The sequence below is a fragment of the Trachemys scripta genome, chromosome 8, assembly GCF_013100865.1.
Source record: "Trachemys scripta elegans isolate TJP31775 chromosome 8, CAS_Tse_1.0, whole genome shotgun sequence".
Lineage (NCBI taxonomy): Eukaryota > Metazoa > Chordata > Testudines > Emydidae > Trachemys > Trachemys scripta.
Window position 1 is genome coordinate 79696140 of NC_048305.1, and position 24774 is coordinate 79720913.

At 41.1% G+C, this 24774-nt stretch overlaps 1 protein-coding gene across 1 annotated transcript in view; it reads left to right on the plus strand.

The window, feature by feature from the left end:
- COL24A1 (collagen type XXIV alpha 1 chain) overlaps nucleotides 1-24774 on the plus strand; it is a gene marked incomplete at its 3' end in the record, with an annotated part of 230410 nt that overhangs the window by 186577 nt on the left and 19059 nt on the right. Inside the window, 12 exon segments of the mRNA XM_034780084.1 lie at nucleotides 187-240; nucleotides 450-503; nucleotides 4064-4117; nucleotides 4790-4897; nucleotides 8652-8705; nucleotides 9326-9433; nucleotides 11150-11203; nucleotides 12013-12066; nucleotides 14329-14382; nucleotides 14514-14567; nucleotides 17905-17958; nucleotides 19939-20046. Of these exon segments, the coding sequence (XP_034635975.1) occupies nucleotides 187-240; nucleotides 450-503; nucleotides 4064-4117; nucleotides 4790-4897; nucleotides 8652-8705; nucleotides 9326-9433; nucleotides 11150-11203; nucleotides 12013-12066; nucleotides 14329-14382; nucleotides 14514-14567; nucleotides 17905-17958; nucleotides 19939-20046 (810 nt within the window).

Sequence of the window (24774 nt, forward strand, 5' to 3'; positions counted from 1 at the left end):
CACTGCATTCTCCATTAATACTGCATGTCTCAGGCTAGGCCAAAGAACACAACTTGCTTTTGTTTTTCAGTCATGTAGCTGTCCTTGTGCATCACAGTTTTTGTGTTTGGATCTTTACTGTTTTATTTGATAGCTATGAAACCATTCTTGGTGATAATGTGTAACAGTAGCTTCTGTATCATATAGGGACCTCCTGGCCCTGAGGGAGAGCCTGGCCTGCAAGGAGAACCAGGTGCAAAGGTAGATGGTGGGATTGTTTTCGTCTATGTTGCATAAATTCTTCGCTGAATTAAGTAAAAGGAAATCAAGTCTCTGTTGATTTACCTTATTAGGCAATTAAGCAATAATAAAGAAAATGTCAAAGAATACTCAACATCATCAGTAATTCTCATTAGAGACAATTTGTTCCCAGCAGTTCAATAGTTTAATTTTCATATTGCATATTCCAGGGAGACATCGGACCTGCTGGCAGTGCTGGAGAAACAGGAGAACAAGGTTTAAGGGTGGGTGAAAAATATTATTTTATTTCCAAAAGGACAATGTTTTGAATTTCAGAAATGTCAAGTCTAATTACCTCTCTGTGAGAAAAATTGAATAAAATGTCTCTTTGATCCATTTAAAAATAATATTGGCAACACTGTAACAGGTTAATTTAAAAAGCATAAATTATAATACTAAAATATGTGAGAGTGGGTTTAATTTGTGGAAATAACAATAAGGTTAAGTACATGATTTTCTCTAAGCATTTTAATTAAAATAAGTAAAGATTGGATTTTTTAAAATATATCCGTGTAGTATCTGGTGTCACTGAGAGAGTGAGGTGGTCTAAGCAAAGGATTGGGAGACAGGAACTCCTGAGTTCTAAGCCTAGCTCTGATATTGACACACTTGCCAAGTCACTTAACCTGTCTGCGCCTCAGATTCCCCATCAGCTTGAGCTTACCAACTTTTGAGGGGTGTTGAATGTTTGTAAAAATTCTTTGACTATGATAATCATAGTACTAGAAGGGACCTTGAGAGGTCATCTAGTCCAGTCCCCTGCACTCATGGCAGGACTAAGTATTATCTAGACCATCCCTGACAGGAGTTTGTACAACCTGCTCTTAAAAATCTCCAATGATGTAGATTCCACAACCTCTCTAGGCAATTTGTTCCAGTGCTTAACCACCATGACAGTTAGGAAGTTTTTCCTAATGTCCAACCTAAACCGCCCTTGCTGCAATTTAAGCCCATTGCTTCTTGTCCTATCCACAGAGATTAAGAAAAACAATTTTTCTCCCTCCTCCTTGTAACAACCTTTTATGTACTTGAAAACTGTTATCATGTCCCCTCTCAGTCTTCTCTTTTCCAGACTAAACAACCCCAATTTTTTCAGTCTTCCCTCAGAGGTCATGTTTTCTAGACCTTTCATCATTTTTGTCGCTCTTCTCTGGATTCTCTCCAATTTGTCCACATCCTTCCTGAAATGTGGCATCCAGAACTGGACACAATACTCCAGTTGAGGCCTAATCAGCGCAGAGTACAGCAGAAGAATGACTTCTCATGTCTTGCTTACAACACTCCTGCTAATACATCCCAGAAGGATGTTCGCTTTTTTTGCAACAGTGTTACACTGTTGACTCATTTAGCTTGTGATCCACTAAGTCCCCCAGATCCCTTTCCGCAGTATTCCTTCCTAGGCAGTCATTTCCCATTTTGTATGTGTGCAACTGATTGTTCCTTCCTACGTGGAATACTTTGCATTTGCCCTTATTGAATTTCATCCTGTTTACTTCAGACCATTTCTCCAGTTTGTCCAGATCATTTTGAATTTTAATCCTATCCTCCAAAGCACTTGCAACCCCTCCCAGCTTGGTATCATCTGCAAACTATACGTGTACTCACTATGCCATTATCTAAATCATTGATGAAGATATTGAACAGAACCAGATCCAGAACTGATCCGTGCTGGATCCCACTCGTTATGCCCTTCCAGCATGACTGAGAACCACTGATAACTACTCTTTGGGAACGGTTTTCATCTAGGTTGCATTTCCCTAGTTTGTTTATGAGGAGGTCATGCAAGACAGTATCAAAAGCTTTATTAAAGTGAAGATATACCACATCTACCACTCCTCCCCTATCCACAAGGCTTGTTACCCTGTCAAAGAAAGTTATCAGGTTGGTTTGAAATTATTTTCTCTAGAAAGTTTTGACAAGAATAAAGCAAGACCCTTTCTAACTTCAGCTTTAGAATGTAATTGTACATTGCATCAATTCCTCAACACCCCCTTTTCTTCCTTTAGAGAATCCTAATTGAAGTAGGTTCCAAGATTCTGCTAATCCTTGGAGAAAAATAAACTCAGCATTAAAAAGTCAACACTTATCACACCACTGTATTACAGATACCACAAAGTTATTTCCTATGGTGCAGTACACCTGCAATTTGCTGTGAAAGCAAAGTTATGAGTGCTCAGTTTCTCTCAGGATCAGACCCTAATAAAGACAAATATTGCAGAACCTAAAATACCTTGGTGTTGTAACTGTTGGTAAATGATGATTTTTTCATGGACAGTGCTGATCTTGAGTGATATATATGAGCCATTAATGGGGACCTACCAAATTCATGGTCCATTTTGGTTAATTTCATGGTCATAAGATTTTAAAAATCATAAATTTCATAATTTCAAATATTTGAATCTGAAATTTCAGAGTGTTGTAACTGTAGGAGTCCTGACCTATACCTTACTGCATTTCATATTTACAGGCCTCTGAGTTTTATTCCCTAAGGCAGGGGTCCCCAACGCGGTGCCCATGGGTGCCATGGCGCCCGCCGGGGCATCTAAGTGCACCCGCGTACTCGCCAGCGGACGAGCATCCGCTGAAATGCCGCTGAGAACCAGCGTCATCCAGAGGCATCGCCGCTGAAATGCCGCCTCTGGATGACGCTGCTTGTCAGCGGCATTTCGGGGGATGCTTGTCCGCCGCCATGGTCCTCCGTGACTCATCGTCTGATGCCCACCAGACGAAAAAGGTTGGGGACCACTGCCCTAAGGTAATGAACAACTGAATTAGTTGTTACCACTCAAGAAAGAGATCTTGGAGTCATTGTGGCTAGTTCTCTGAAAACATCTGCTGAATGGGCAGTGGCAGTCAAAAAAGCACAATATTAGTAACCATTAGGGAAAGGAATAGACAATAAGACAGAAAATATTATAAACCCACTATATAAATCCATGGTACACCTACACCTGGAATATTGCATGCAGTTCTGGTTGCCCCATCTCAAAAAAACTATTAGAATTTGAAAAAGTACAGAGAAGGGTAACAAAAATTATTAGAAATACGGAACAGCTTCCATACAAGGAGATAGAGAACAGGATTGGGACTGCGCAGCTTAGAAAGTAGAAGACTAAGGGGGATATGATAGGTCTATAAAATCATGAATGGGATGGAGAAAGTGAATAAAGAAGTGTTATTTACCCCGTTATATAACACAAGAACTAGGGATCAAGCAATTAAATTAATAGGCAGTGGGTTTAAAACAGACATAAAGGAAGTTCTTCACACAACACACAGTCAACCTGGGGAACTACTTGCCAGGGGATGTTGTGAAGATCAAAAGTATAACTGGGTTCAAAAAAGAATTAAATAATTTCGTGGAGCATAAGTCCATCAATGGCTAATAGCCAAGAAGGTCAGGGACATCACCCCATGCTCTGGATGTCCCTAAACCTCTGACTGCAAGAAGCTGAGACCGGATGATAGGGTGGATCACTTAGTTATTGCCCTGCTCTGTTCATTCCTTCTGAAGCATCTGGTACCTGCCACTGTCAGAACACAGGATACTGGGATAGATGGACCGTTGGTCTGACCCATTATGGCCATTCTTACGTTCTAATGAAGACAAAAAAAAAAATCCCAGCAACAAAAAATCTGTCTACAAAAATCTGATTTCAGTTCAAAAATGCATGTAATGGTAAACAGCACAAGTTCTTCACAGGCAACTCTGTCCCAACAAAGAGAGCTCCTTCAGATATTTGGGAAGTGGCAGTAACTTTGTTTTATTTCTTCTCAAAATTAGGGTGAACCAGGATCTCCAGGAGAAGATGGTGCACAAGGGAAAGATGGCTCAAAGGTAGTCTTCATTTTTCATAATAGGTGTGAAATATTCCTGGTTTTACTTACCTAGTTAAGAACCTACCTACCTAAGTCCAGTTTTTCTTATCTGTATTTCACAAGCCCAATGATGCACTTAATGTAAAATAACTAAGGATTGTAAAAGCTATCGCCTTACTATTTATGGACCCTATGGACCAGCCCAGTAAGAAATCTGGGAAAGGGCACTCAGGGGGGCACAATGCTTCCTGCCACAACCCTAGTGCTTGGAGGAGCACAGTGACTGTGACCCTTAAGAGGGTGCAACATGTGATTCTTTACATAGCCAACCAAAAGTGGGCAAGTGCTAAGCCACTCGCAGTCCTTGCTTTCAAAGGAGTACAAGGACCGAGACTATAGTAGGCCCCTGTGCAAGGGACACGAAGGAAGGAAGATTTTGCGAGGCTTCCAAAGAATTGTGCAGTTGCATAGGACTCAGGCAAAAATCTGGCATTATGAGGGCAATTTGAACTGGATAAAAATTATTTCACCCTAACTGGAGGCCTGATCCAAAAATCTTTTGGAAGTCAGTGGAAAGACCCCATTGGCTTTAGATCAGGGCCAAAAATAAGCAGAGAATTCTTGTGTAACATGGTTCAGTATAACAGTTTAATTCTTTTCAGGCTTGATTTATTCTTCTGCTGTATTTTAGGGGATCCCTGGAGACCAAGGGCTTCCAGGAGAGGATGGTGAAAAAGGAGAAACCGGAATTCCAGGAATTACAGGCCCCACTGGTGAACCTGGCATAATGGGTATTCCAGTAAGTATAAATTTCAACCAAGCTGAGTATTACTTCTTGCAAAAAGAAATATCTCCTTTGAATGAGCTCGCCACCTCCATATAACTTTCCAGGGCTTGATGCATGGATAAGAAGAGAACCATGTTGGCCATTTTTTAAATGTGGAACCTTTTGGCAGATTTTTGACTCCTCACTGTCACTCCCTTATGCCTGGAACAATCACCAGGATCCTGTGCAACATATACCAGTAATTTAAAGTCTCCTACTTCAAACCCCTCTGACAAGTTACATACATAGCAGCAAATGTTATGTCATGACCTTTCATGCTGTACACATTGTCCTCCTCCTCCCCCTACCTGTGTCCTTATTGTCATCCTTTGATTGTCTAATGTTTTATTGTCTGTTATTGTAAGCTTCTTGTGGTAGAAAGCTGCCATTTTTTGGTCTATAAAGCACCTAATGCTGAATAAATAAAAACAATCTGCAACTTTTATAAATGCCAAGGCTTCAGGCTTTAAAGTGTAACCAGGTTTTAGCTACAAATCCTTTTATAACAATGATTTATAAGCCTTAACACTTTTAAAAAAAAAGTTCTGCAAAAGAATTTAGTGCTTGTAAAGAGTGACAGCCTGTAGGGTGAAAGGTGTGCTCTCAATCTACAAAACAGTTTCCCCATAGACACCAGCAATTGTCCCCTGTGCTGCCTCAGCTATGTGCCTCAACCCTATCTTTGAAAGACCACCTGTAGGAATGACAAGTCAGTTCAGCCACCATCCCCAATCAACACTTAGCTTTTCTGCTGAGAATATCAATAGTGCCACTTGGTACCAATCAACACATGGGCACCTGCATTCACTAGGAACCAGAGTGAAAGCAATAACTTATTCTAGAGAAACCACTGAACAGCTATCAGATTAAAAGAACTTTTAGACTGTGCCGAACAACTGGCCTAGAAGTGGAAAACTAATCAGATAAGCTCTGCTGAGCCGAATTTCTGTTAAATCGCTTTCCCCAGATTCTGCTTAACTGAGGGAAGGGAAGCAATTTCAAAGTCACTCTACAAAAAGTACCCTTTTTAGAGTCTAGACACAGACAGTGTGAATGGACAAGGGACTTAAATATTCTTATTCACAGTGCCCCACATAGATTAGAGAGAAGGCCTCAGCCATCTTCTCCCTGCTGTTATGTTCCCCTTCCCTCAAAGGGAGAGAGCACAAATAACACCTTGAGTCCATCTGATCAAATGAAAGCTACAACTTATTCTGGGACTCGCTTGTATACATCATTAGTTACTGATGTCCAAAATCATTTATCAATATCACCACTTTGAAAACAGTGGAAATTTGCTTTGGTTTAGTATACTGAGGTATCGCTGAACTGACTTCACTGATCTTTCTGTAAACTCACAGTTGGCTTCCCACAGTTGAAGATGAGTAATTAGTTGGTCATGGTTGAAATTGGAATCATACACCTGAGGCATGTCTTGAACCTGCAGCTGAGGTAGTTCTGAGAGTTTCAAGATTCTGGATAATTTTGTAGCCTTTCTGTTCAAATACTGGATTGAATACTGGACATTGTAATTACTTTGTAACATTCCTTTGCTGAATTTGGGTAGCTGGGTTCACCTGTCCCTATTTGCATTTTCTTGAGAACTTTTCTCTTCCTGGAAGCTCAGGCATTCCAACTGTCTTCAATTTTAAACTCTTCTGGAGGACCTCTGCAACATACTGCTTATTCTTGGCTCCTTAAAGAAACAGTCTCACAAACTGAGAAAGGAGCATATTCTATTTTTCACCCCACGATCAAGTCCCCTGAGATATGCAGTCCCAGAGAGTCAAATGCTTTAAGTTTTTATGTAATGCATTAGGGGAAACACTGAAATCACTAATTGAACAAGCTTCTTATATTTTTCAAGAATAAAAAGTATAGGGCTAAACTGAGCCCTTGGCATGGTCAGGGATGTTGGAGGCATGCAGAGAGGCAGCACAGCAGGTAGAGTCCCCAGAGAGAATTAAAGCTGATTGTCATGACCGGGACGTGGGCAGTCTGACCTAGTGGTCAAAGCAGGAGTCAGGCCAGATCAGCCACACAGAGGTCAGAATCCAAGACAGCCCAGAAGGCAAACCAAGCGTTGAATGTCAGGAAGCAGGCAGAGTCAGGTTACCAGGAGACCCCAGAAACTGGAGACATATTTGAGAGCAGAACAAGAGATCGATAACCAGAGTCAAGCTGCAGGAGCAGGAAGCACAAGGCACAGTCCAGATCAAGGTGGATGCCAGATGCATGGACACTTCTTGATCCTGTGCTGGGTTTAAATAGGGGCTGTGGACCAATCAGGGCCCCAAGTGTTCTGCCAATCAGCTCTGGGGACTGGGTCCTCTGTCTCAGTTCAGCTCCGATTCTGATAACAATTAGCTGGTCCCTTGGTGGCAAGTTGGAACCTGCTAGCTCCACAGAGCCCTGTGGGCCAGGGTTTATGGTCCCTAACATTGACTCAGCTGATTCTCATGGTTTTAGTTTCCTCTTTGTTGATTTTAAGCCCTACTAACTTTGCATAAATCTGGAGATCAGCAGTACCATGCTGACTATTTTCTTCTCCTTGCTACAAACATCGGAAGAACTCAGAACACTTTGAATGCTTTCTGTTTGCACTACTTGATATACTGAAATGGTCAAAAAACAACCCAGCTTTAGCACATCTTCATTTTATAAAATTATATTTTTATACAGCAAATCTCATCATCAAAGTCTTATCACAAAACAAGACTAATCGGGTGGTTAGCTGTTTGTTAGCTGAAGCTTTTTCAGGCTTCTGCTCCTTCACACGTTTCAAAGGCCATGATAGTAAATTGCTTTCCTTCTTCCTTAAAGGTCTCAAAGGTTGAGAATGTTTGGACCCTGCGTTTTGGTTTGGCCTCATTATGAGCATATGGACAAGCTCCAAAGTTCAGCTCTAGACCAGGAAATGAATTTCCTCAAAATTCAGTGATGTTTTAACCAATAGTTTTGCTCTGGGGCCATGTCTAAACATAGAGGAGGATTAGAAAGTAGGAGATGGGTTTAACCTGCATTGATCCTGAATTCACCAAAATGTCTCTCTCCCCTCCAGAAAAAGAAACCCTACACTTCTTCTCTCCCCCTTGAAAGTCAGCATCAATTGTTGAGCACTCTGGCTCATTTGGAATCATAAGACTCCTAGTAACAGCCTGGCATCCCCCCGCCACCCTCTTGGTTTGGTCATATTGTGCTGTAACTTGAATAGCAGGGGCAGCATGGACCTGATATTCATCTCCTGCTTGGTGGGCCCTGCACCTGGATTATTGGGTGGCTGGCAGCAATGAACTGTGCACCATGTTGCCTGCTGCTTACTGGGTTAGGCCTCAGACCTGCGGTGAGCCCTGCATGGGCCTTACTGCTCTCACTAGGGCTCCCTCTACAGACAGAACCTTGGGATCCACAGTCAGTTTTCCAGTGTCTGCATATCATACTTCACTAGATGCAGTGGTTTGGCTTGAAGACAAAATTACTTCTATTCCCACATGAATATTTTCTGTTTGGCTGGTTTTGGTGCCTTTTCACTCATTTGATAAAAGTGACCTGATGCTTACTTCATTCTAATAACCCATGCTAATTTAAGGCCAAGGTTAATAAAAATTTTCCACCTACATCTCTAATTTTCAAAGGCCTCACAGAGATTATCCAATCTGGAGTGCAATTTAAACATGTTCTCAGAGCTCTCTCAATATCTGTTTCTCCCTCCATGATAAATACACAGGGACCTGAAGGAACACCAGGAAATCCAGGTCAAAGGGGTCGTCCAGGAAGAAAGGTAATGTCTTTTTCAGCTTTCCTACTTTCCTTTCTGTGTGAGCCTTGAATTTCTATTACAAAATAATTCCTCTTAATCACTTGGTGTTGATGGATCCAACGCCCCAGAAGATACCATAAGTTTTTGTGCCACTTGTATCATTAGGCTCATGCGATGAGCCAGGAAACTCTAGGCGTAAGAGGAATCAAGTCCTCATATACTTCATCTCACACTTTGCCCTGAAGTTGGGCAAATAATTTGCTATCACTAGCACAGCAATGGAGCCTGTAGTAGGTAGGTATGGTCCCAAAACAGAACATCAGATCCAAGTTCCGTACAGCTCAGGTGAAGTTTGCATCAAAATGTGGCTCTGGATTTTGCAGGTTGAGCCCATCACTAGTAGTAGCATAAAACATTCAGTTTGGCTAATATAGAAATAAATTAATAACAAACCATCATGCTTGTTAGTGAAATACTCTCACTGCATGTCCTAGATTCTCAGATTTAAAAACTACAGTTAAAAGCAAATTATGTGTTTAAAAATAATACCCTTACTAAATGATACTCTTTTGCTAAGGTATAAACTGATATTTAATTGTAATGTAAATGTCTTAATTCTTTCCATGAAATAACACCAACAGGGGGGAAAGGGGCAGCTAGGACCTCCAGGAGAGATTGGAGCCACAGGTGATGCTGGCCAACCTGGAAAATTTGGTCCTAAAGGCGCAAGAGGAACTAGAGGTCCATTGGTTAGTACAATATATTTTTTATGGAGTCATGTATTTACAGTTTAGGGGCATGGAGTCTCATAGAGGGGAAGAGACAAGTCTTGCTTGTAGTGAATTTAAAAGGTAATTTTTATTGAGGCTGCTGGACACAGATAGACCCTACATTTCTCTCTGTCTTGTTCCTAGAATAGCTAATACAATCTACACTGTCTATTGTCTATTGTCATCACACAAGGTTACCCTGAATCTTGGCCTAGACTAAGTAGTTCAGGAATCATCTGCTGAATATAATAAAGAAGGATGTTTATAACTGACCACCTTAAAACATTTTTAGTCCAAAGATGATATAAGATGTATACAAACAGTGGGGGAATGTTTTTTATCTTTGAACACAGTTTATTTTCAGATACTCCAAAAATATAGTCTGTTCCTTTTAAGTGGGATTTTCTGACACAAGCACCCATGTGTCTGTGATCAAAATCATATTCTAAAGTCATATTTTTAAATTCGCCACCTATTCTAAAATAGGTGTCTTTCCATCATCTTCAATGGGCTTTGGATAAGGCCCTGTTTGTACTAGGGTTGCCAGATGTCCTGTTTTCGACCAGAATACCTGGTCGAAAAGGGACCTTGGAAGTCAGTACTGCTAACTGGGCTGTTAAAAATCCCGGATGCGGCGCAGCGGGGCTAAGGCAGACTCTCTGTCTGCCCTGGGTCTGCACGGCTCCCCAGAAGCAGCAACATGTCCCTGCGGTCCCTAGGCAGAGGCGCAGCCAGGGGGGCTCCGCACACTGCCCCCACCCCGAGTGCCAGCTCTGCAGCTCCCATTGGCCAGGAACTGTGGCCAATGGGAGCTGCGGGAGCGGCGCCTGCAGATGGGGCAGCATGCAGAGCTGGAGCGGGGACATGCCGCTGCTTCCAGGGAGCCATCTGAGGTAAGCACCACCTGGAGCCCACACCCCAAAGCCCTGCCCCAGCCCTAAGCCCCCTCCCACACCCAAACTCCTTCCTGGAACCTGAACCCCCTCCCGCATCCCAACCCCCTGCTCCAGCTTGAAATCCCTTCCCGCACTACAATCCCTCGTCCCCAGCCCAGAGCCCCCTCCTGCACCCCAAACCTCTCATCCCTGGCCCCAGCCCAGAGCCCGCACCCCTCCCATACCCCAACCCTGTGCCTCAACCCAGAGCCCCTTCCTGCACCCTGAACCCCTCATTTTTGGCCCCACCTAAGAGCCCACACCCCCTCCTGTACCCCAACCCCTTGCCTCAGCCCAGAGCCCTCCACACACTCCAAACCCCTCGGCCCCAGCCCAGAGCCCCCTCCTGCATCCCGAGCCCCTTATCCCTGGCCCTAGCCCCCAGTCCGTAGCCTCCTCCTGCACCCCAACCCCCTGCCCCAGCCCGGAGCCCCCTCCCACACCCTCAACCCTTCATGGCCCCACCCCAAAGCCCGTACCCTCAGTCCTGTGAAAATGAGTGAGTGAGTGAAGGTGTGGGAGAGTGAGCAATGGGGGGGGGGAAGGAGTGATGAAGGGGCAGGGCAAGGGGCGGAGCAAGGATGTTCGGTTTTGTGCAATTAGAAAGCTGGCAATCCTGGTTTTGTACAGATTTCTTGTATTCCCTCTAATGGTCAGTAATGATATTCATGCCTGCATACACATCCTCTGTACAAAGAAGAAACCATTACTCAAGTGCCAAGCAATTAGTTTCTTTATCACTTATTATTCTGTTTAACAGGGACATTTAGGAGTAATGGGACCTGAAGGAGAGCCAGGAATTCCAGGTTACATGGTGAGCTTATTACCAAATTAATGTATATGTGTGTGTGTATATATATGTCAGTATTTATATCTGAGATATAATTTTGTGATTACAATATATTTTGAACAATCTCTCATAATTGGAGGTTGGTTATACAAAGAATGTGTAAATATCCAACTAGGTGACTGACACACCAGATATTTTTACATGAAAACTAATTTTTAATGAATAAATTTAATCTTGATGGATGGATTGATAAATAATAAAGTTTCACTGGCAATTATTTCTTACGCACATGAGACCCAATCATGAAATCCTTGCTCTCGACCACTGCACTCAATAGGATTGTCCCATAGGTAAGGACTACTTATGTAGGATGATGATTGCAGAAGAGAGCTCCTAAAAACTTAGCCATTGCCTGCTGATTGGACAGGCATTTCCCCTTTCAATAAGAGAACCCGTAGTATTTAGATTTAACAAGATTAGAGGAAGGACATTTATGTTCTGTGGCCTCTCTCAAAAAATAATCATTTTCTTCCAAACTGATATAGTAGAAGCAAAGTGTAGGTGGATTCCTGCTGTCACCTAATGGAATAATCATCAAATCTTTGTCTTCAAATATTAATTGCAAACTAATGCCCTGATCCTGCACTTGGCCCCCTTTGTCTGGATAGAGCCTCTGTGACTGCACACACAGAGGTCTATCTGCCTGCAACAAATTTCCAGACTGGGCCCATAATTTGTCTGAACTGTCACTATTCAATTTATCATACAGCAGAAAGTACTGATCTGAGCAATATATAACATTTTATATTTAGTTGTTTGGGGTTTTTTTTTAGGGTCATCAGGGTCAGCCAGGATCACCTGGTCCTCCAGGACCCAAAGGAGAGAAGGTACGGAGACTGGTTCTTGTTGTTTACAGTCCCAGTGATTGTAAAGGGTGGAAATGTTGTGGTACATTCATAGATTATCAAAGCATTTCTCAAAAGACAGTTTTCACAGCCTTTGTTTATCCAAAACCATCAAAGGGAAAAAGAATGACACTTCTGCTGTTGTGATGCAGTGTGAGCAAAAATTTAAAACTGGAGAAACAAATTACAGGAAGATAGTTAAGAATTAGAATGATAAAATGTTTCAGCTTATAAAACATAAGGTCCTAGTTCTGCAGTCATTTTCTGCACTACCAGACAGCACCATTGACTTCCCTGAGTGTGCTTACAGTAGTAAACAACATAGATCCAGCAAAGTACTTAACTTTGTTCTTAACTTTAAGCATGTGAGAATTTCCATTGACTTGACTTTAAAGTCAAATACATGCTTAAGTGCTTTGGTGGATCAGGGCCTATGCTTGGTAGAAAGTGATTACAGGATCAGGACCCAATGTTATAGATTCACTCTGATTCTTTTAGACCTCGATCCTGCAGGCGGACCCTTATGTTCACTGAAGGCAATGGCAGGTTTCAGAGTAGCAGCCGTGTTAGTCTGTATCCGCAAAAAGAACAGGAGTACTTGTGGCACTTAGAGACTAACAAATTTATTAGAGCATAAGCTTTCGTGGACTACAGCCCACTTCTTCAGATGCATAGAAGTGGGCTGTAGTCCACGAAAGCTTATGCTCTAATAAATCTGTTAGTCTCTAAGGTGCCACAAGTACTCCTGTTCATGTTTAAATGTAAACAGGATTGTTTATATACATTAGTGTTTGCAGGATTGGGGCCTGTTTTCATGAAATCTAAAAAGAACTAATGACAAAACAGAGTTTTGTGGTGGTGGAATGTTTTGTTGTTTTGCTTTACGTTTAATATTTTCCTATAGTGCATGAGAATCAGAAAGTGGAACTGATTTGGTTGTTTTCATTGTCTACGCTAAGTGAAGTTAGAAAATCAAATTTGATATTTTCAAACTTCCTTCAGTTTTAATAATATTACGGAAGTGAGGAAACATTGGTTGTAGGGAAAAATAATCTTACAGTGCCTCTTTAAAATTTNCCTGTTCTTTTTAATAATTTTGTGTATGTTTTATGCAGTTTTCCTGCAAATATGCTGTAACCTCACTATAACAAACACTCATTACAATTGTTACTGTTGTGGTGTCAGCAAAACAAAAAGATACAGTCCCTGACAGAAACAATGAGGAGTGTGAGGTCAGTCTAATGAGATAAATCAATTAACAGCAGGATACCAAGGGAGGAAAAATAACTTTTGAAGTGGTAAGAGAGTGGCCTATTACAAACAGTTGACAAGAAGGTGAGCGTAACAGTAGGTTACAGACAGTTGACAAGAAGGTCAGAGTAACAGAAATTCCCCAATTCCAATTTCTGCCTATTGTTAGGTTACTCTCACCTTATTTTTCCTCCCTTGGTATTCTGCTGTTAATTGATTTATCTCGTTAGACTGACCTCACACTTGGTAAAGCAACCCCCATCCTTTCATGTATGTATACCTGCTCCTGTATTTTTCACTTCATGCATCTGATGAAGTGGGTTCTAGCCCATGAAAGCTTATGCCCAAATAAATTTGTTAGTCTCTAAGGTGGCACACGGACTCCTTGTTGTTTTTGTTGATATAGACTAACACGGCTATCACTCTGAAACCAGTCCCTGACAGAAAGATCTTACACACACAAAACAGATCAGACCTATAATAAAGCAATAAACCAAGTATGAGCCAATCTTGCAAGAATGCAGAAAACGTTAAACAATGTATAATTCCCTCCCATGGTGAGCGTGAAGTAGGGATTGTCATGGAGAAAGGCTCATTAAGGCCTTAATTCCATGAGGCACTGAGCAGCCTGAATTCCATTTAACTCAGTGGAGTTGAGGATTTTCAGGGTACGTCTACAGTGCAAAAAATCACCTATGGCAGCGAGTCTCAGAAGCTGGGTCATCTGACTTGGGCTAGTGGGTCCCAGCTGAGACCCATGCCCCTTGTCAGGTTTCAGAGCCTGGGCTCCAGCCTGAGCAGGAACATCTACAGTGCTATTTTTAGCCTCGTCATGTGAGCCCAAATCATTTGACCCAGGCTCTGAGACTTGCCATCGTGGGTTATTTTGCAATGTAAACATATCCACAGATCCTCCCAGGATTGGGCTTTAGAAGAAAATGATCAGCTCATCAGAGTTATCTCTGCAGTGATATTTATGTTTTCTGTTTCTAGGGTCACACAGGGCTTCCAGGTCTAAGAGGAGCAATTGGACAACAAGGGCCTCCAGTAAGTGTTCCAGGCAGTTAGCTGTATGTATTGTGCTTCTGTGTTTGTTATTGGAAATAATTTATTTCTCTCCTACCTTCATGGCCAATTGTGTTTGCTTGTGTTTTTTTTTTTTTTTGTTCTTTCTAAAGGGTGAACCAGGTGAATTGGGGGAGCAAGGACCAAAGGGAGAGAGAGGATCAGAAGTAGGTGGAAAAAAGAAAAGAAAACTCCACTTTATTGTAATTCTTTTGTGTTTGCAATTGTAACAACCATTATTGTCCTTAGAAGACAAAGTGAAGTTTTTAAATCATAAGGGTCCCTTTAAGAACAAAACATGATTTATAGCTGTTGTGCTGAAAGATGACTGCAGTATTTGTCTTCATGTTCTATTTTAACATGACTTCCTGCCACTTATTGACACTCTATGCCTTATTAAGACCTCACAAACACAAACACAATGGACCTGATTGCTACCTAAAACCATACAGCGATGAATAGGATAGTTGTCCACTGGTGTGACTTGAACAGGGTCCTCATCAAATTAGGTATACTTCATTTGTATTTCTCCATAGAATTCCCTGTGCTCACTAGACTTTTCTCTATAAAAGATATTTAGATTTCAAATTAGGCCAGATTCAAGATGCCAACTGATTTTGGAGTTGGTTGATTTTTGGCCCTAATTACCTGATGTATGTCTCCTTTTGCCATATTTTATTACAACATATTTATATTTCCAAATATTTTAGGAACTGTTAATGTGTATTTACCTAAGTTTCAACACTTCCTTTAAGGCACCACTCTGAGATGGAGGCAGTGAAGAGTTTCACCACTCCAGAGCACAATGTCTTCGGAAGCTCCCAGGGTGTGCTGGAGGAGTATGCCCACTTCTACATCCCTTACCGTGCATTCCACTGGCTGAGGGAAAGTAGGCTGGGGTTAGGGTTAGAGAAAATGTCATCCCCGCCCCCTCTTCCAAATGATATTAGCTAGGAGCAGCCATTGCTCCCAAGGTAGCCTAAGGTCTACAATTGAGGCCGACCACCTGTACTCAGGTCACAAATGAGTAAGTTCCTTTCATGTTTCCTCTCTTCCGTGCCCACACAAGGGCCTGCCCCAATGTGCTGTATCATAGAGTATCAGGGTTGGAAAGGACCTCAAGAGGTCATCTAGTCCAACCCCCTGCTCAAAGAAGGACCAAGCCCCAGACAGATTTTTACCCCAGTTTCCTAAATGGCCCCGTCAAGGATTGAACTCACAACCCTGGGTTTAACAGGCTAATGCTCAAACCACTGAGCTACTTTATTAAGTATCAAATATCGGAATCAAATACAATTTTGAAATATTTGGCCTACTTTTTCCAGTTGTTAAGCTTATGGAAAAAAGATATGATAGTTCTCCTGAAAATGATTGACAGTGGTATTGAGGCATCAGACATTTATATTGGTGTTGAGACTAAAATGATCCTGTTTCTATTTCATCCATTAAGGAGAAAAATAGCATGAAATGGAAACTTACCAAAAATTCACAATAACCTAAGATAGCAAATAAGTACTACTTGATAGATAAGTATATTTACCCTGAAGTGGTGAAAAGCCTTTACAAATTTGCTTCTTCTCAAAATATTTGAATGTCCTTTTATGTCCTTAAATGGAAGCCCACTTGACAAACTAGCCCTGTCCAAACACCCAGAATTACATAGCGCTGATCCATCTGATGAAATAATCTGTAAGGAAAGCCCAATCAGACTGTATAGTATGTACATTCAGAATGGCTGGGCTTTCGACTGAGGCCTGGAAGTATGGAGTATACTACAAAACAACAGCACACTAATGACAGAGCAAGTCTTGAAAAGATCAAATATAAATATTTTCCTTCACCAGTAATACTTTGTTCTCATCGTGTGCTGTAAATTGCCTAAAGTATTTCACACTCTGCCATTGGGTGACTTTTATTGGCTTCTAATATTTTTAGAAGGATTAGAATAAAGATGAGTTGTAATCTGTATTCCCATTGCAATTTAAATGGGATGGATATTAGTGATTTGTCCCAGAACTCCCACCCTCACCCCACAATCCTGCTACAAATAAACCATTTTCTGTGTATAGATGATAATCTGAGACACATTGGAAATGGGCAGTAATGCAAAATGAACACCTGAAATCCTCATATACCAATACCAACATGAAACCTCTCCTATGCGTTCTGATGTATTGACTTTGAGAACATATGCACACTGTAGGACAAAAAACAGTCATCCCTCAACCCTCTCCCTGGGGAAAACTTCCATTATATTAGTCAGAAAATACTCCCCAGCAAGAAATCTCCATATGCCAATTTGGAGCCAATATTCAGCCTGGAACAAAACTTTACAACCTAAAGTCTTATAAAAAAGCAGGTTAATAATAGAAACATTGACACAACCTTAGCTTCTGTGGTGTGAATAGTGCTGCTCTAAATAAGTCTTACAAGGCTAGTCACACAACATAAATTAACTATTTTTATTTTATATGAACTCTGAAATGTTAATGAAAGTGAAACAGGGTGCTTTAAATGTATAGATATCAGTTTTAATTGGTGGAGTTTTTGTGCCATAATTTTATTAAGAAAAGTTATTAAATTAAACAATGGAACAGTATTTTGTTAACTTTCTGATATTTACATTAGTTGTATGGTGGGTTTTGTATTTACCTTTATCTTTAGTTTGTTTAAACTTTATTAGGTGGAATATAGTTTTACCATAGTATGGTTATTCACTAGCCTTTATTTCTAGAAATTGTGTTAAAAATAATTTAGACCAGAAAACTTTAAAAGGTCTTTTCTACTCAATCTATGCTGTAGTGTTGTTGTGTACTACTGCCGTCTACTCAGAGGTGGCTGTATTTCTGAAGTGGATGAATGATCCCTGTATACACTGTGGTTTATAAAGGCTTTTTAAAGTTTTCTATGTGCTTTGGGATCTTCTCAAAAGTGCTTCAGACCCATTGAAAGTCAATGGGACTTAGATGCTTTTGAAAATGTTACCTTCTCCATATCAGTAAATTAGCGAAATCCACAGATGTCTCCACATTGGTTGTGCAATCCAAAAAGTAGTTTTTTTAATTAACTGTTTATTTCATCATTCGTATTGTGTTTAGAGTCCAGATAAAAGGGAATATTCACTATGGCAAGAGTCCTGTTTTCCAATACAGGCGTCAGCATATACAGTGTGCCCATATTTCTTATTTTGTATGCTTTGCTTTTCAAAAAGAGATGAAAGTGCTATAGAAAAATGTACTTTGTTAAAGTGATATTGTCTTATGGTGCAAAGTTACCTGGAATATCCTGATTAGCTCTGGTACTGTTGAAATTACCTGAAATTGTACAGTATATTAAAGAAGAAGGGGAAAACTGATAGCAACCACACTATGAAATCTTTGTTTTGATTGTTGAAAATGACATGCTTTTAGGGCCTGATCCAAAGCCAGGTAATGAAAAGATTCTCATTAGAATCTTCTTTTATGTCTTTGGTTTGACCAATTCACAAATGTTTGAATTATCTAGGGTCCCACTGGAAAAAGAGGAATGACTGGTCAAGCTGGGAAACCTGGAATTCCTGTAAGTAACAAGATTCTATCATCTATGTTCGGTTTATAAAACAGATAAATGCAAACGATGATGCATATAAAAATGAAAATTATTCATTGCTTGTGGTAGTATAAGGCCTGATTCTCATTTACCATAAGATCACTTTATACTGCTTTGCCAATCTAATGGGATTCAAAGTGGATCTAAATGTAATTGTCCTTAAGGTAAATGAGAATCAGGCCAATAATCTTTGATGAAACACAAAATGGTATTAAATGATACTGAAAACAAACTCTCTCAGTTAATCAGCACATTGGAATGAGGTACAGTTAGTGAATTATATCCTGAGGCTGCTTCCCATTTGCAAAGTTATAACTACATTCTTTGTCTGTAAAGTTTACACAGACCATACAGTTCTTATCACATTAGCAGGGACCACCCTGAAGTTAGCTGCATTTGTTCCCCCCACCCACACACACACTCTCACTCATTGGCTCCCATAAATTCTCCTTCGAATGTGTACTGCCTTCAGAACTCTCCATCCAAGTGCCCATGACAAATATGGCTGCCTGAGCTTCTGACCTTTCCCCACCTTTGTCACTCCATCAGACCCCAGATATTAAACACACTTTCATTAAAAAGCAGTTACTCCTTTTTAAAGGAACTAATCCTTCCCCCTCTCCACAAAGGGTGAGTAGAAGAGGAAACCAGTGAATGTTCCATAAACATTACCTAGTATACATTACAACAGGCTATTTCTGGGTCCACTAATAAATAACACACACCAGCACATGTTGTAAATAACTTTTACTAGCTTCACATACTATCATTTCTGGTAAATGAGAAGTACAACTGCCTAATAGAAGTCTGTCAACAAACTGCACATCCTGTACAGAGTGGATGGATAAATTAAGTTATGTAGAAATTCTAGAAGTTTAGATATGCCCTCGGAAGTACTGAACAGATACATATGTAGTTTCAGTAGTGCAGAACAAAGAGAACATGGGGAAAGGCAGGAAAAAGGAAGGAGAAGCAGGGAAGAGAGGAGCGATGAGAGGAGGCTTCTGGGGAATTCCAAAGCTTATCTCAGGCTCATTACAAGGTGCAAGTTTCTTGTACCACTAAAAATTGAAGCCAAGATTTACATGACAAATGTTTTACATATTTATATCACTGTTTAAAACACATTTTTGGATGAGGCATAGTGATCTAGTTGGAGAGGATATTTTGTATTTCTGGTGCGTGCATTCACTTGGAGATACACCTCTACCCCGATATAACGCTGTCCTCGGGAGCCAAAAAATCTTACCGCGTTATAGGTGAAATCGCGTTATATTGAACTTGCTTTGATCCGCCGGACTGCACAGCCCCGCCCCGCCGGAGCACTGCTTTACTGCGTTATATCTGAATTCGTGTTATATCGGGTCATGTTCTATCAGGGTAGAGGTGTAGTTACATGAGTTCTAAGCCTCTTCCACTAGTATATTGCAGTTTAAAGGTAAATCATCTTGTTGAAAGAAATTCACTGAAGCTTTGATGAAGATGACATGATAGCATTCAGTGAAAGCTTAACCAAGGGCTAGTAAGGTAAGTGCTGTTTAATGAGAGGTTCTCATGTGTTTTTGATACAGATGTGTTTGAATTATGTAATTTCTCAATTATATAATAGCTCCAAATACTTTCAGAAATCACCTCTGACCTCTGAAGCCCTGATTGTTGGATGTCTCACCTGAGATACCTTGGACCTGATGTGCAAACAGTCACAACTCCAGCTGAAGTCACTGGGATCTGCAGGTCCTCAGCGCCTCTGAAAATCAGACCCAAGGAATCTCAGGTTGGCCATCCAAACTCAGAGGCCACTTTTGAAAATGTTGATCTAGGTTACTGAGACTATTATTATAGTAGGGCCTAGGAAATATTGTTTTGAAATCTTTTTTCTATGACTTTAGACACTGCTCATGAATATGAATAGATTGAGTAGATTCATATTCTATTTGAATTTGTTTCAAGGGAAAACCAGGCCCACGAGGGCAGAAAGGTGCTTCTGGATATCCTGGACCAGAGGGCATTCCTGGGAATCCTGGAAAGCCTGGGTTACCTGGGAATGCAGGCTTTCCTGTGAGTAACATATACCTACCTCTGCCCTACATGCTTTACATATAAACAGAGGGAGGCTGCAGGGTTAAGGAAAAGTTCTTTTTACAGCATTGTTACAACACTGTTGTTATGGCATAGTCATCTCATATTCTTTCCCACAGCAGCTAGAAAAATATTGGGAGTGCCTTAATAACTGCACTAGAGATTGAAGCATCCTAGGTAGCCCAGAGTTGCTGGGGAAGTCTGAAAGGAGAGAGAGAGAGAGAGTGTGTGTGTATGTGTGTGTGTGTGTGTAGTACTGGCAATGCCAATCCTACTTTCCTATAGAGAAGACGGCAGGCAGCCTTCCGCCCCTCTGAACATCTTTTATATGTCACCATTTCGCCAAAAGGAAGGATGGAAACCCCGTTGCTAATTCTCCCCCATGGAAAATTAGGCCCCATTGAAATCAATGAGGCTACTTACAGTAGTAAACACTGTGCCTGGTAGTAAGTATTGGCTGGATTGACCCATAATTTGTTATGAAGATAAATTAGATTAAATTTAGTGTAACTATTTAGTCAAGTTAATAGTTGACGAAGAACTGCTATAAATACTGGTGTATTTGCATTTTGGTGGAAAAAACACAAAAACAAATGAAATAACTTGTTCATAAGGGGGCAGATGCATATTACTCTAGCTGTTAAAGGCTTCATATCATATTAACTGTGGAGTTACAGGGTTTATTTCAAGTGATTGTAGTTCTTTGCAGTTGAATTTAGAGGGAACACCATAATGGATAGCTTTTTCTTATTCTTTTTAGCCTGTTCAGTAATAATTCAACATTCTTCCAGTACTACTGAATACTGAATGTTAACAATAACATTGACGTGTATCTACTTAAGAGATATTTTAAACACAAGTTAGCCGCATAAAATAGAGAGAGCAGAACATTTGTTATGAAAGCACAGCAGTTCATCAGACTGGGAACCAGAGTAACATATTTAAAGGCTGTGGAAGCCACATTAGGAAATCTGCTCTATTAATAGAAATGATGAATGGAACGACATATGAAAAAGATATTCTGTGTTTGCTTCTAAGTGACATCATAATAAACACTAATTATGGATGAGGAGGGCATCTTTCCATTCATTTTTTAAAACATGGCATAGGCATGTTCTTTTGGTTTAACTCAATATACTCAGCAGCATGTTTTTTTCATTTAAAAATTGTTGCTCTTCTGTACAGTCTGGGGTACCAATATATTTTAGTAGCAAATGTTCTGATGTTTCTTGATGTGGTAAATTTATTTTTATATTCATCCTTTTTGTACACAATAATGCTAATATTATTAGGATGTTTGGCATTTATAAATAAGCATTTGAATTTGAATGTCTCTGAAAGACGCTATGAGAAAAAGCACTGTCTTTTTGTTATGTGGAGAACCTCCTACACGAATAAGTGTTTCAAGGCTGAACAGTCATTTCAGTACATCTGCAATCAATGAGTCTGACATCTTGTTTTCATCAAGAGGAGCTCCTTATTATAAGCTTGTGATCTCTTGAATTCTCAGACCTAATTAAAAAGAAAACAACATATCTATGGAAAGATCATACATGTGTCATCCAGGGATGAGCCCAAGCAGTCATGTTCTGTTACTAACACTGATTAGGGCCCTGACCCTGCACATTTTAAACTGTAATCAAGCAAAAACAGCTATGGGTCAGATCCAGATCCCATTTTATTGGTGTCCCCAAAACTTGAGGTATGGGGTTAGTTTCAGATAGATGGTTCCATCACTAATATAAACAACTTTGTATGATCCACACTACCCTTGAATAGGAGAAGTGAAAGAAGCCACTGGGATGTCAGTAAAGTGGTTTTGAAATATACAGTTATGTGGAAGAGCATACTGCTGGTCATCAATGTCCAGACTCAGTCTGCAGTCCCGCAACTGACCACACACATGGAGACATCAGTGCCAGAAGGGAGCCCCACTGATTTCATGTTGATTCACTTCACAGTTCTGGGTGCCTTTATCCAGGCCTGTGGAGATGATTCTCAAAGCAAACATTGAGAGAGGAGATCTAATCACAAAATCAGGGGTGTCATTTGTGGGGGGAGGAGAAGACTCCTGCCCCCTACCCCAAGTTTTGTACAGGTGGTGTGCTCCCAGCCGGAGCTCTTAACTACAGCTCAGCATTAGTGTGGAATTTGAGTTCTGCAGAGGAGATGTGCTGCTCCCAGTTTGTGCCCCTCGGCAGGGAGACAGTATTTTGTTTACAGACAGAGGCAGGGTGATTAAGATAAGAAAGGGCTGGTAATTAAATTAAGGATCTGGAAGTGGTTAGATGAACCTGTAAAACAGGAATCCCTGGTGGAGGGGGAGGAGGGTTAAAGAGAGAAGGCAGGAGACTCGGAAGAAATACAGCCAAACCCTCTGAGCCAAGTTTACATTCTGAAAAGAGGGAGATTTGAAGGGCATAGGTCAAAAGAAGGGGCCATACCCAGGGAAGGGCTAGAAGTGGTATAGAGAAGATCCCACTCTACCTGTTTCAGAGTAGCAGCCGTGTTAGTCTGTATCCGCAAAAAGAAGAACAGGAGTACTTGTGGCACCTTAGAGACTAACAAATTTATTAGAGCATAAGCTTTCGTGGACTACAGCCCACTTCTTCAGATGCATATAGAATGGACTCTACCTGTGGTACTTATGTGGCCCCATCACCACAGTATCTGAGCGCCTCACAATGTCTAACCTATTTCTCCTCACAGCCCCACTGTGAGGTAGAGCAGTGCTGGTATCCCTATTGTACAGATGGGGCATTGAGGCACAGAGAGAATAAAGGCCAGATTTTCAAAGGTATTTAGGGACCTAGTGGGATTTTCAAAAGCACCTAGAAGCTTAGGTGCTTTGTAAACCCCACTAGATGCCTAGCTGCATCTTTGAGTGCCTAAAAACCTTTGAAATGCTGTACCTAAGGCACTGTGAGTGGCCTGAGGTCATACAGGAAGTAGAATCCAGGTCTCTCAGGACTAGGGTGACCATTTGTCCTGTTTTGGCAATGACAGTCCCTTGTTTAAGCCCTGTCCCAGCTGGGCATTTGTCTCATTTGCTCTTGCCAGCTGATCACCAGTTGGCAAGAGCAAACTGGACAAATGCACAATTTTGCCACAAAAGTGGGGTGCAATCCCTAGCGTGGCACGGAGGAATGTGCAGGAGGGTGAGCGGCAACGCGGGAGGGAGGGCTCAGGACAGCGGCTTGGGCTAGGCTGTCCCCGGGCGGGCAGCAGCGGGGGCTTGGGCTGGACCTGCATGGGGGGAGGGAAGAGTATCTTGGGCTGGCCCAAGGAGGCAGGGAGGGCTTGGACCGGCCCTGTCTGGAGGTGAGAGGCCTTCGGCCGGCCCCATGGGGTGTCCCATTTTCTCTTTGGGAAAATACGGTCACTTTACTCAGGGCTAGCTCCCTATCCACTGGACCAGCCTAACTCTCTGCTGCACGCTGCAAGAAAAAAGAGGACTCTGATAGATGGGAGGAAAACCAAGAAGGCCAGTTCTCTAAGACTCCAGCAAACAGTCCCAAGCGATTGGGAAGCATGATTCACAACATGTAAAGCAGCACAGAGGTCAGGAAGGATGAAGAGAGAATGAGAGGAGATCACTTAATCCACAATGGGTGGCAGGTTCTGCCCCAGGCTGGGCTGTATAGCATTGGCTGCTGTGCAATTTTAGATTTTAACTGAAAACCATTTTGTTTTGTCATTTTTTTTTCTGAGTTCGAGAAAAGGAAGGAATGAGAAAGTGTCGTTTGAGTATCAAATGTGTTTATGCCTCAAATTCTTAGGCAGATGTATTGAGGCCAATTCCAGAACAAAGAACAGAAATTGCATCCACAGAGTCCCTAAAGTCAACAATTATTGTCATGAGTTGTATTATTCACTGGGCACCATCTGTGTGCTCAGCACTGTTCAAAATATGCCAGAAAATGTAGTTCCTGAGCCAATGTGTATAAGATGTGTAGCCCTGAATAAGATGGCTCAGATATTTAAGTATGAAGTGTATAGTTATTGAGCACATGTTAATATCTGTGAGTGGAGGCACTTATATAAGGCAATCAAAATTTTACTTGATTAAGGACTAGAAGATTTGACCCTCCAACTTCCTTTCAAGAGGAAGAGCTGCCCAGAGCCCCTGTGCCTGTTCATTTTCCTTTCCTGCCTGCAGTGGCCCTTATATACCTCGGAAATCTCTTTTTTTTTTTTTCTTCTCACCTTTAAATTTGGAATTTTCTTGGTGTTTGGTTTTAAATACTCTCCTGTGAAAATTGCAACTCAGTCACTGTAGTGTTGTGTTTAAGAGCCTTCTGGAAAGTAATTAGCCTTTGCAGTGTTGCCAACTCTCATGATTTTGTCATGAGTCTCAAAGCTGGTGGTAAACTCCATCTAAGGCTAAATACTGGCACAAGACCGATAGTCAACAAGTACCGTAAGGGAAAGTTGAAAAGAACTTTGATGATAATTATTGTTTTCCTTAAAGCCCCAGCTCTTGGAGTCAAGTGGATATGTGATTATTTCAGCCTTCATTCTTAAAGAAAAATGAAGTTTCTAGCCCTCGTGGCTGTGGAAAAAGCTTTAAAGCATGACCCCAGTGCACCCTAAAGGTTCAAAAAGCAGAAGACAAATAAAAAGAACACCAAATCTATTATTTTTACATAATCTCATTATTTTAAAGCCAATCTCATGATTTTTGGTGAGCCTGATTCATGATTTTTT